A 12,645-nucleotide genomic window follows, 5' to 3' on the forward strand; every position below is an offset into this window, starting at 1 on the left:
ACACGAACACAAACGCGCACCGGCACACGGAGGAATACGGTCTATCTCACTTAGGAGTACAGATTTAATTTTTTTTTTTTATTTTTATCCGTAAAGTTTACGTGTATGAGGATGCTCAGGATGTAGAGAGTCTCCCACATCCCGGCCGTTCTCTAGTCACGAGAGTGTGGTGTAATGTTGAGAAATCTTTTAATATTTTATTAAACCCCCATATCAGTAGGGTGAAGGAGAAAACCCACGTCACTTGAAATGCTAAAAGACGACGGAAGCAGTTCCGTACATCACAGACAAACTCTCTGTGGTCTTTCTTAGTCCTTGTCAACTTGATCCATCTTCAGCTGAGGGATTTCTGTTAAGAGCCTTTGGTGCTACCAACATGCAATTCCAGATGTAAAACTCCTGGGGCCCAGAGCTTTAGAATTCATATACCATACTTTACATAAGAGCCAATAGCACGGTCTGGAATAGCGCCACTGATTCTAGTAAAACAACATTTCTGCAGCAAAACATACATATTAATGACAAGAAGGATAAATAGGACCAAAGTGAGCCTCGTGTCCCGTCAGGTCATGTTTCACGGCATATGAGTCAGCTGAAATAACTGTTTTTTCGAGCCTTCGCAATTTTGGATGCACGATAAGGGTTTTCGAGTCCAAACTGTGTTTCTGTCAATTCTTCTTCGATAGTATATGTGGTTTCCCGTCTATTTCTGCTAGATTTTCTTGCATCAACGTATGACACACAAAGAGAAGAGAGCACAAGCCATAAATGACAGCATGAGGACGTGTCCCAAAGTGAGCACACGCATGTGACCGCCACAAAGACCGACATATAGAACATGACGGGTGCCCCAGAGACCTACATTATGCCCTTGTCTACTCATCACACCCGAAAGTTCACCAGTCTCCTGACCTATGTCTCCATAAGGGTCTTTGCCCCTGTTTCTCCACTTAACAAACAGAACTATCAATCACGCAGAATTGTTATGCCTGGCCTCTTTTGCTCTACCCTCTGATACTGAGCTCTGCCCGTGTTGTCGCATGTAGGGATAGCTGCCCGTCTGATGTCCGTGTAGTGTTCTACGATATGAGCACAGAATGCCACGTGGCATTTATTCATTCAGCTGTCAACAGACGTTCAGATTGCCTCCAGTTTTTGACTGTCATCCATAATGGTGCTGGGAAAGTTTTCATCGTTGAGTTTTGCAGAACGTGTTTGTATTTCTGTTGCGAATAAACTGGGATGGCATGGTAGCCAGAATTCTGTGATGATGCCCAGTGACCCATTTCTGTGTGTGATTGCCTTTCGTTGAGAAAGGGTTAGAACCTGTGAATATGATGACATACTACTCCCAACATTGTATTTGTCCTATGGCACAAAGGATTTCTCAGATATCATTAAAGTCATAGAGCAGTTGACCTTAAGATAGGGAGATTATTGGGGATGGGCCATACCTAATTGGCTGAGCACCTAAAGAAGTGCTTGGGCTGTTGCTCAGAGAGAGAAAGAGGGGGGCACGAGAGGAGAGAGGGAGAGGTGTGAAGAGAGAGAGGGGCCAACAGACAGACAGAGACAGAGAGAGATAGATGTCAAGCTGGAGAGAGCTTTGAGAGGGGCCCAGATGGCATGGAACTCAGGCAGCCCCTAGGAGTTGAGTGCTGCCCCCAGCTGATAGCCAGCAAGAGAATGGGGGCTAAGTTTTCGAGCAACCGGAACTGAATTCAGCTATGAACATGGATGAGTTTAGAAGGGGCTCCTGCCCAGAGCTTCCAGAAGGGGACACACAGCAAGTCCACCGCCACCTGACTCTGTGAGACCCTGTGTAGGGAAAGAAGCCAGTCAGACCGGGCACAGACTTCTGACCTGCACAACCCCGAGTTGATGAATGGGGGCTGTTTTAAGGTGCTAAGGGTGTGATTCTGTGTTCCATTGCAAAGAACACTTATGTAGATCTTGGTGTCTGGGTGTGGGGTGCTGCCATTGCAAACACCTAAGAGTATGGGCGTGCCTTGGGAACTGGGTAGCTGGCGAAGGCTGGAAGTAGTTTGAGGCACATGCCAGAGGAAGCTTCGGTCGTGATAGAGGAAGGTCGTATTGGTTTGGGCAGTCTGTTTGTAGAATCTGAACTTGAAGGACGCTGCTGGTTGAGGCCTCAGAAGGAAGCGTGGGAAGCATGATCGGAAACTGCTAAGTCGTGTCCCAAAGGTTGACAGGACTGTTGGCTACAGTTGTGTGGAAAGAAGCCAATCCAAAGGACAAATTCGGACATATGGCCAAGGCAGAGATGGAGGTAGGAGAATGTGGAGAGCCTAAGAGCAAAAAAAAAACAAACCAACCAAAACAAAACCCGGAGATTGCTTCGAGCAATGCCTTAGTACAGATCTGCAATTTAAAACCTCTGCGGGTGGGGGCTCTCAAGCAGTTAGGAGAATTTGAGAGAAATCCTAAATTGCTCTAGAGAAAGCCAAAATTACTGTTACCACACTTTTAGTAGAATTCCGGACTAGGATGTTTCTGACAGTGAGGGCTCTCTAAGAAGTGAGGAACATGCGATTAGAAAGCCCCGAGAAGGGTCGTGGTATTTCGAGATGTCAGAATGCTTCGCAGAATTGCACCCCGCAGTTAGGTGGAAAGTTGAACTAATCAAGGACCACCATGAATATATATCTGAGGAGATTTCCAAGCAAAGCGTGGAAGGTGTGCCCTGGTTTCTTCTTGCTGCTGCTCGTAAAATGCTGGGGGAGAAAGATACATCGAGGGAAAGCATGAGAAACAAAAGGAACCAGGACTGGATGATTGGGGAACTTCTCAGCAGAGCTAGAACAAAGGAGAAAAGGAGAGGACAAAAGCCAGCATTGAGACACTGCTTCAGAAAAGAGTGATGGAGAGAACAAGCCAAGGGTGTGGCTGTGCAAACTTTTGTTAGAGGCTCAGAAAGAAAGAACAGAAGTTGCCCAGAGGATGCAGTCTCACAGAAAGCCCTTTCAGGAGACTAAGGGTGTATCTCACAGATTTTCTTAAAAAACCACAGGGCCTTTGGGAAGCTCAAGGCTGCTGCCCGTCAGCCCGCCCAGCATCATGCCCAAAAAGAAGGGATCCCCTTGAACAAATGCGTGGGAGGGGCTTTTGGGTAGTAGAGTGAATGCAGTGAGATCCATACAGATCTTCTTGAGAAACTTCCATCAGCGAGCACACTGCGAGCTAGGACTGAAAGGGAAAGAGAAGGTACAGAATGCAAGAGGCCGCCGGACCCCTGATAGTCTACAGGCAGAGAGCAGGCTGACAAAGACTGCTCGGCTGCAGACACCTGCTCGCTTTCACGAAAATGGAAGGGTGGCTCAGAGGGCAGGCCCGAGGGCCTGGAGGTCAGAACGGAGAGCTAGGGAGGATTTTTCCAGGCTTTGGAACTTTGTCAGGGAATTCTGGCTGGTGTTTTCCCAGCTGGATTTCCCAACTGCTCAGGGACTCGAACTCCTTTGTGCCTTCTATTTCCTCCCGTGTTAAACCGGAAGGTTGATAGCCGTTATCCTTCGCCTGTCCCACCGCTGCGAGTTGGGGGAAGATAGCTGGTGACTTTAGTGTCACCGGTCCCCACCTGGAGAGGGATCGTGTGCCAGGAGTTGGACTGCACGGATTACACCCAGGAACCTCATCCATGCCCGATATAGATGACTGAGGCGATGAGATTTTGGAGTGTGCGTTGAGGGGATTTCGAGGAGCTTTGGGAGTTGAGCGGATGCCATAATACCGTGAGGGTTTGGAGACCGTGGAATGGGGTGAATGAATTTTGCCTGTGGGACAGACTGGATCACTGGGGGGCAGAGGGCGGGCTGTGATAGGCAGAATTCTAAGATGACCGCTAATGACCTTCAGTCTCGTGGCATCCCCTCCTGTTGACGGTGAGCCCATGAATCGAATGAGCCATCATTCCCCAGATTATGTTATCTTATGAGGAAGAGGAGACTGCGCAGATAGCGTAACGACCCAAATCAGCGGACCTTTAACACCGGGTGGGCCAGGCCTCATCACGTGAGCCCTTAAAATGCCCTGAGCCCCTCTGGAGAGGCTCAAAGCATGAAAGCGTTTATGGAGGGCTCTGTGTGGCGAGGAGCTGTGGGCGGCCTCCACTGTAGGAGCTGAGAGTGGAGCGGACTTCTGCCAGTAACCCAAACGGGCTTGGAAGTGAACTCCTCCTCAGAGCCTGCACAAAGGAACACAGCCTGATTGCACCCTGTGAGACACTAGGCGGACAACAAAGCCGTGCCACGCGTAGACTTCTGACCTACAGAACTGTGAGCTACGAAACAGACATTGTTCTCGAGTCACTGAGTTTATGGTAGTTTGTTACGTTATGTAGGAATAGACGGTTAATACAGACAGCACTGCTGGCGTATAGAGAGTGCCCCTGTTCAGCATTAACAGAGCGTGCCAAACGGTTTTCTAAAGGGCTGGTACCAACTTACACTCCTACCGTATGCTCACCAACCTTCGATATTGTTAGTTGTCTTGGCTCTTCTGGTAGACGTCTCCTGGTATCTCACTGGGGTTTTGACGCGCGTATCCCTGGTGACTGAGTTTGAGCAGCTTTCGTAGTTTTGCTCACTGATATTTGCGCGTTGCACGTCCTAAATCGTGAAGGTCCCATTCAAATATTGTGCCAACTTGGCATCGCATTGCCTTTTCTCTCCTTGATTTCAGGAGGTGTTGTGTCCTACTGTAAATGGGGCCTTTGTGGGGTATGCGTGTTGCAGATATCGTTCTCCCATTCTGAGGATATCTGTTCACGCTCTAATTGGGTCTTTGGAGGAACAGAAGTGCCTGTTGTGATCAACTGCAAAATCACCGATGTTTTCCTTTTAATGTTCGGACTTCTTTTGCCTGTTGCTAGTGTATTTCTCACCCCGAGGTCAAAAAGAAATACCTGGACGTTAATTTCTGTCAGCCTGAACTTCTGGAATTCATTTCCGTGCCCGACACAACTTAGCGGTTGAAAGTTCCCCCCGCCTTAGTTTGTCCAGCCTCACTTATTTAGAAGACTCTCCATCCCCCAGAGCACAGCAGTGCCACAATTGTTGTAGATGAGGTGACCGTGCTTGTGTGAGTCTGTACGTGGATCCTTCTCTTTCTTCCATTGATCTGTTTGTCTATTCGTGTGTGCTGGCACCACACTTCATTATTATACTGTCACAGTTAGTCTTGCTATCTGGCTGTGAATGTCCTGAAGAGTCTTGTGTCCTGTGGGCTGGTCCGTACACGGATCTGCGTCATCCATATAAAATTGAGAATCAGGCTTGCCCATTTCCAGATTCAAAGAAACTGCTGGGATTTTGAGTGAGATTGCATTGAATCCATAGATCGTTTTCACAGCAATTCTCTTTTCAATTCACGTGCGTACTGTTGTCTTCTAATACTTAAAAATACCCAAACTTGCTTCGTCTCTGATTCACGTAGGTCTTCTTTAACTTCTCTCGGAAATGTTATGTGTGTGCAGAGGTCTTGGGACTCTTTTGTCGTATTCGACCCTAAGCCGTTTGCTGCTTTCTGATGCCATAAGCGATGACGTCTACACAGACAACAGGTGGTTACCAGCGGGAAAGAGGCGAGGGAAGGAGCTAGGAGAGGGTAAAGCGGGTCAAATATATGGTGACGGAAGGAGATTTGACTCTGGGTGGTGAACACACAATGCAGTAGACAGATGATGTTCCATAGAATCGTGGACTTGAAACCGATATAATTTCATTAACCAAGGTCTCCCCAATACGTTTAATCAAGAGAAGAGAAATGGCCTTTGACTTTTTTTTCTCTTTATACCTTTAATGCTAGTATATGAAATCCGGTTGCATTTTGTAATAGCGACTTGCTATCCAGCGATCATGCTAAACATTCACTTACTGAATATAATATCAGATACGTACATTCTTTAAGACTTTTAAAGTACACAGTGTGTTTCTTCTTTTTTGCTCCTTTACTAAAGAGCTGCGCGAACTTTCCCGAGTCCGAGCGGATTTACATCCATATCTCATCGACGATACCTGGGAAATGCCCAATCCCGAACCAGTCACAGGAAGGGCAACGAGATTCCTGTGACTTGGCTAGCAAGCACCCTGCCCTGTATAATCAGAACCGCTGCGTCACGGGCAGCAGTTTCCCTTTATTTGAACCAAATACCTAAGTACTTGGAAACGAAACCTTTGATCAGAAAGGGGAAAATCAGGGGACAGACAATGTTGGACTGACATTGGTGGAACGGCCCTCCAGGAAAACGAGCTGAAATTACAGTTCTCAGGGTACAGTATTTCTTAGGCACAGACTAATATGTTTAATATTCGAAAACCAGCTGTCGATTGTAGAGGAAGAATTCGGTCTTAAAACGAAGTAATTCAATGCACAGATACCCTTCTAGTGATTATACAATACAAAGTTCTCATAGAAAACTGAACACATACACAGTTATTGATCACTGACAGGATTGCCTGTGATTTGAATTTTGTTTTAGTCTTTTTCAGATGATCTAAATGCTCTACCGCAGGGTTTGCCGACCCGGACGCTGCTGACATTTTGGAGCAGAGAACTTTTTCTTGTAAGAGGCAGCCTTGTGCACTCAGGGAGTTGAAGCAGCATTCCTGGATTTGATCTACCGGATGCCGGCGGCACCCCCCTTTCCCCCGGTTGTGACAAAAAAAAAAGAAAGACAGAAAGAAAGACAGACAGAAAGACAGAAAGAAAGACAGACAGAAAGAAAGACAGACAGAAAGAAAGACAGACAGACAGACAGAAAGAAAGACAGACAGACAACAGAAAGACAGACAGAAAAGAAGAAAAAGAAAAGAAAGAAGAAGAAGAAAGAAAAGAAAGAAAGAAAGAAAGAAAGAAAGAAAGAAAGAAAGAAAGAAAGAAAGAAGAAAGAAAGAAAGAAAAAGGAAAGAAAATGTCTGCAAACGTTGCCAGGCGTCCCCTGGAGGGCAACGTGCTCCCCGGGGAGCACCACTGCTATGTTGTGTAGGAGGTTTTAATATACATAGGATGCTAGGTATCTATACAAACGGATGGCTGAGTGCATGGATGGATGGATGGACGGATAAATATAAATACACATGGGGATATTCTGGCTACAATCTTTCATTTGCGTAGCATAGCCATTTTCCAATGGCATTACGAGTTCTTGAAAAACAGTCTATAAAATCTGCAGGAGTTCATTGTCTGGACATCCAGGATCCTGCTGGAAATGTAGGTGGTTTCAGAGTTTTAAAACCATAGGACGCTAGAAGAATCATTTTGATCATGTAACAGCGTGCGGATATATATCTGTATCTATGTCTGTACCTATATCTATTTTGTTCTTGAGACTCAATGCCCAGAAAGGGAATTGTAGCATCAAATGGATTGCGTATATGTGACTTTTTACATGCCTTCTCCCATTTCCCTCTGGCAGGGTGCTACGAATCAGGTAGCAGACCAGAGAGCGTGGTTCCTTACAACAGCGTAAGTCGTAATTAAGCGTTAAAAACTAGTCGCTTTCTCTAATGTAAATAGCTGTATTCTTCTGAATGTAAGAGTAACCAATGCTCATTGAAAACATTCAGAATAGAAAGGATGAGGCAAACACAAGATAGCGTTCCAGAATTTACTTTTTCCACGAGAATCGCCGATTCCCACTGCGTCCCCCATCGCACGTCTTCCCGACCCCAGCAAGTGGCACCACCATCCACTCAGGTACTGTGGCCAAAATCTAAGAGTCGTCACCGATTGCTTTCTTTCCCTGGTGATTCAGCGTTCCCCGCTGAGGCCTCCGACAGGGACATCGTGGAGCAAATGCGAGCCATGCTCACTCTGCCCTGTCTGAAGTCCAGCTCTGCCGAGTGCCTGAGCACGACCAAATGGTCATTGTCCCAGGACACTAAGTTACGGAGCGGCAGCTGACCGGAACGCACTCCGTTCACGCACTCTTCATTCAAGGACATCCACTATTTCATCCATATTCCATATTCCATTCGATGTCGTTTTTATCCTTTGTCTGTTCCAGCCTTCACAACCTCGTGTGCTGTATTTCCTTCTCGGCTTCATTCCATTCATCCCTATTCCATTCCAGGACTTTTAAATCTATAGTGCAAATTTCATAGTCCGCTGACTTCACGACGTTCCCTATTCTGTTCCCTTCTGTGTGATTCCTTCCTATTTCATTTTGATTTCCCGCTATTTTTTCGCTATTGTACTTTGCCGAATAGCCCACTCCGTTCTTTTTCTCAGATAGCGTCGCATGGGCGTTTTTTATTCCACATGCCGTGAGATATTTAATTCCATCCCCCTTTCCATCATATTCCATTCCACTCAATTTTCCATTCCCGATCTTGATCAAGTCTATATTCCATTCTCCGTTTCATTGCAGTTTCCACGGCAGTCAGTCTCCATTTCTCCCTATTCTGCATTCCACGTCAAATCCACTTCCTGGTCCATAGAATTTAACGCTCCCCATACCATTCCAGTCTGTTCTGCGCTGTGTTTCACCCCAGTTGCTCATCTGGTCCAGTAAACACCCCATTCTTTTCCGCCGTGCACCGGAGTCAGGGCTATGGCGGTGACTTTCAGGAGACCGTCTTGCCAACATTCGAATCGAAGGATTACAGGTGTGCATGGCCTGTGCCAAGGATTTCCTCTCCAGGGCATTCATCCAGAACAAGGACACGATTGAGCATGTGTACGATTGTTAGTCAGAAGGATGTGTCTCCCAGTGACTTGCTGTACAGAGTGAAAAGTTGGAAACCGTACCCATGCCAGTCAGTATTGGGACATTTGCAAATGTAAGCTGCTTCTGTAAACGAGTATTTTGTCCTTAGAAATGGCCTCGTGGACATTTCTTGATTGGCATGGAAAGGGTGTTTTCTGGACCTCCCCCAAAGCAGCTTACCAAACAACGTCGGTGGATAAGCGATTCCATTAAATAAACTAAACTAAACTGTGAAATATGGATGAATGGCTTTTCGACCAACATAGAAGAGTCCCAGTACGTGCCTGTGGCTGGGTGAGATTTTGGGTGCTCGCTCTCTTGCATTTGCTTCTCTGTTTGGGGTACTGAACGTGCAGCATTTGGTACCAATGACAAAAAAAAAATAAAAAAAATCAGTGTCCAAATGTGGACCTGAAGCCTGTGCATCACAGCAGATTTCTATCAACAGAAATAAGAGAGTGGGCCAAATCAGTGGATTGCTATGCAGCCCTAGCAAATGATGATGCATGTTTATGGATAGCATCACTCGTCATCCCAGGCAATTCCAGCCCATACTTCGGAGCTAAGGCAGGGGAAGCCTCTTACTGAAAATTTACCCCTCCCTCCCCTTTCTGGCGCGTGGCAGCAGCGCTGAACATCCCGAGGCCAGATAGTGTGGGCCCCACCCCTTCTCTCGCCTCCGGGCCGCCGTCCAAACAGAGCCGCAGAGGTGGTCCTCCAGATGCCCGGAGTAGTTCCGGGACCGTCTCCTCTAGGTCACGCAGGGGCCCAGTGTTTTGAACACACCCCAGGACGGACACCTGGCTCAGAGATATCTGCAACCGGCCAGTGCGGCATTCCTTTCAAGCCATGGCTTGTGGCCGAGCACCCAGAGTGGTGCTGACAAGGCGAGCTGATGTGGGGCGCCTACGATTGTTTCTATGCACGGCCTCCCGGCTCACGCCGCCACCCCCACGCCCACCCCGACATACGCCCACTTGGGGGCCAGGGTCTGGGCGGGGAGTTCATGTATTGACCCGCACAGAGGACACCAGGGCCGGTGGAGCACACCCGTCTCTTTTGCGCCAGAGGGAGCTAGGTCGCCGTGCTCCGGGAAGACCGAGGCACGTGACCTAGAGCTCGCCAATCAGAAGCCGACACTCCACCGGGTCCCGCTCAGCCCCCTTAGTCCTCCAGCTCCGGCTCCAGCCAGGCAGCGTCCTCAGCCGCGCGCTCGGGTCTCCGGTCTCTGAGGGAGACCCTGGGATCATGGCCGCCCAGTCATGCTGCGAGAAGGAGCAGAAGCAACAGCAGGGTGAGGTGCCCGTAGGGCCGACGAACCAGGTCCCCGCTGTCCCTGGCGGCACCCGCGAGGCCCAAGGCCACGATGCCGGCGCCGGCGTCCCGACGGTCCCGAGCGACCCGTCTCCGTCAGGTGGTGGCGCCCCGCGCGATGGCACAGCAGGTGCCTCCTCCTGCACCATGGCCGCCGCCGGCGCCATTTCGTCCACTGCGGAGGACCCAGGGCCGCCCTCCATGGACTGCGAGCGGGAGAGTGGGCGTCCTGAGCAGCAGGGCGGCCCGAGCCCCCACGCAGTGCTGAGATGTCTGGGGCCCGAGACGGGCGGAGGTCTGCAGACTGCGTACGCGGGCAGCATGGCCGCCGTGGGGCAAGCCACGAGCGGCGCTGTCCCCGCCAGCGGGCGTCCGACCCAGACCAGGGACTCAGCGAAGGGCTGTGGGCGGAAGCGGCCCAGCCGTGCAGAGGCTGCCCAGGCTCAGAAGCTTTCACGGCGCTGTCTGATTCCGGGGGCTCCCGCGCCATTGCCGCCGTCTTCTCCAAGGGCTCAGCGCAGCAGCAGCCACCAGCGCCGCCACGCACCTCGTGCTTCTCCGCGGAGTCTCGCATCCCAGCCAGGCCCTACCCTCCGCAGTCATTCAGCCAGGCCAGGCCCTGCCCTCCGCAGCCGCGCCACCCCGCCAGGCCCTGCGGGCCACCGCCATGCGCCGGAGCCAGGTCCTGCATCCAGCCGCCGTGCACCGGAGTCAGGGCCTGCATCCCGCCTCCGCCGTGCACCCGCTCCAGGTCCTGCATCCAGCAACCATGCACCTGGGCCAGGCCCTGCATCCCGACGCCTTGCACCCGCGCCAGGCATTGCGTCCAAACGGGGTGCACCCAAGTCAGGCCCTGCATCCCGGCGCTGTGCACCCGCGCCTGGTCGTGCATCTAGCCGCCGTGGCCCGGAGCCAGGTCCTGCATCTGGTCGCCGTGCACCGGAGTCAGGGCCTGCATCCCGCCTCCGCCGTGCACCCGCTCCAGGTCCTGCATCCAGCAACCATGCACCTGGGCCAGGCCCTGCATCCCGACGCCTTGCACCCGCGCCAGGCATTGCGTCCAAACGGGGTGCACCCAAGTCAGGCCCTGCATCCCGGCGCTCTGCACCCGCGCCTGGTCGTGCATCTAGCCGCCGTGGCCCGGAGCCAGGTCCTGCCTCTGGTCGCCGTGCACCGGAGTCAGGGCCTGCATCCCGCCGCCGCCGTACAGCCGCTCCCGGTCCTGCATCCAGCCGCCGTGGCCCGGAGCCAGGTCCTGCATCTGGTCGCCGTGCACCGGAGTCAGGGCCTGCATCCCGCCGCCGCCGTACAGCCGCTCCCGGTCCTGCATCCAGCCGCCGTGCCCGGGAGCCAGGTCCTGCATCTGGTCGCCGTGCACCGGAGTCAGGGCCTGCATCCCGCCGCAGCCGTGCATCCGCTCCAGGTCCTGCATCCAGCCGCGCTGCCGGGGAGCCAGGCCCTGAATCCCGCCGCCGCCGCCGCCGCCGCCGCCGCCGCCGCCGTGCATCTGCGCCAGGCCCTGCTGTCGATAGCCGTACTTCCAGGTCCGGTACTGCTCTTGGCAGCCGTGGAACCGCACGAGGCCCTGAGGTCTGCCGCCGCGCTTCCAGGCCAGTCATTGCGCCCCGATGCTCTGCTTGTGTGCCAGGCCCGGCTTCCGGTAGCCGTTCATCTGGGCCAGGCCCTGTCCTCAGCCACCAGGCCAGTCCTCCAGGCCCTGCTCTCCAAAGCCGCGCATCCGGGCCTATCCCGCTAAGCCCCGCCCTCCGCAGCGGGAGTAGCACTGCAGGCTTTGTTCTGAGGAGCCGACCCACCCAGAGAAGATCAGCCCCTAGCAGCCGCCCCTCTCTTTCTGGGGCTGGTGGCCAGAGCCCTACTTGCCCTGGGGGCGCCTTAGGAAGGCCCGTCTTCCAGAGCAGCTCAAGCTCTTCTGATCCTGAAGTCCCAAGCCTGCCTTCCCAGCCGCGTTGGCATGCAGTCCGTATGCGTGCCTCCTCACCCTCACCTCCTGGTCGGTACTTTCCTTTCCCTGGGCGGTATGGTGCGAGGTCCTCGTCCTCGTCCTCGTCCTCGTCCTCGTCCTCGTCCTCGTCCGCCTCCCCGCCCCCCTCCCCGTCCCCCTTCCCGTCCTCCTCCCTGTCCCCCTCCCCTTCTCCCAGGCTTCCTTGCCAGAGCCCCTCTTCCCCCACTCATTTCCCTGGCTAGAGCTGCTCTTCACCTCGGCCTGGTGGTGGCTTGGGCTCCACCTCCACTCCTGGCACTGCTAGCCTTAGGCGTGCCTTGCTGCTGGAGTTTGATGCCCTGAGCTCTGTCTCTCCATGAGAGCAGGCCGACATAGGGAGCATCCCTTAGCCCCTGCACCTTCTGTGTTGTGACCCTCCATGTGTATCCTCTTAAGTCCCAAGGAAGGAATCAGCATCCACTGCGGTTAATGGGATGCCTACTTCGCTGTTACCTGTGAGGTTTCCAAGAGCTGTGTGAGCCAGCAAACAACCTTGTGAGTTCTGACGCCCCCTCTTCCCAGGACCCCATCACCTAGCACTTAGCTGCTGTTGGCCCTTTGCCCCTGAGTTGAGATTCCCCTTTTCCAGGTTGTAATGGATTTT

General features: G+C 52.1%; 1 protein-coding gene across 1 annotated transcript; it reads left to right on the forward strand.

Annotated features, from left to right (window-relative positions):
* Positions 1-8,870: 8,870 nt before the first annotated feature.
* Positions 8,871-12,391, forward strand: EZHIP (EZH inhibitory protein). The gene is given in 2 exon segments (XM_039840035.1): positions 8,871-12,111; positions 12,214-12,391. Coding segments are annotated over 2 exon segments (2,316 nt in total). The 5' UTR covers positions 8,871-9,973.
* The last annotated feature ends 254 nt before the right edge of the window (positions 12,392-12,645 follow it).

Source organism: Pteropus medius, unplaced genomic scaffold, assembly GCF_902729225.1.
Source record: "Pteropus medius unplaced genomic scaffold, Ma_sr-lr_union100, whole genome shotgun sequence".
In the NCBI taxonomy this organism is placed as follows: Eukaryota; Metazoa; Chordata; class Mammalia; order Chiroptera; family Pteropodidae; genus Pteropus; species Pteropus medius.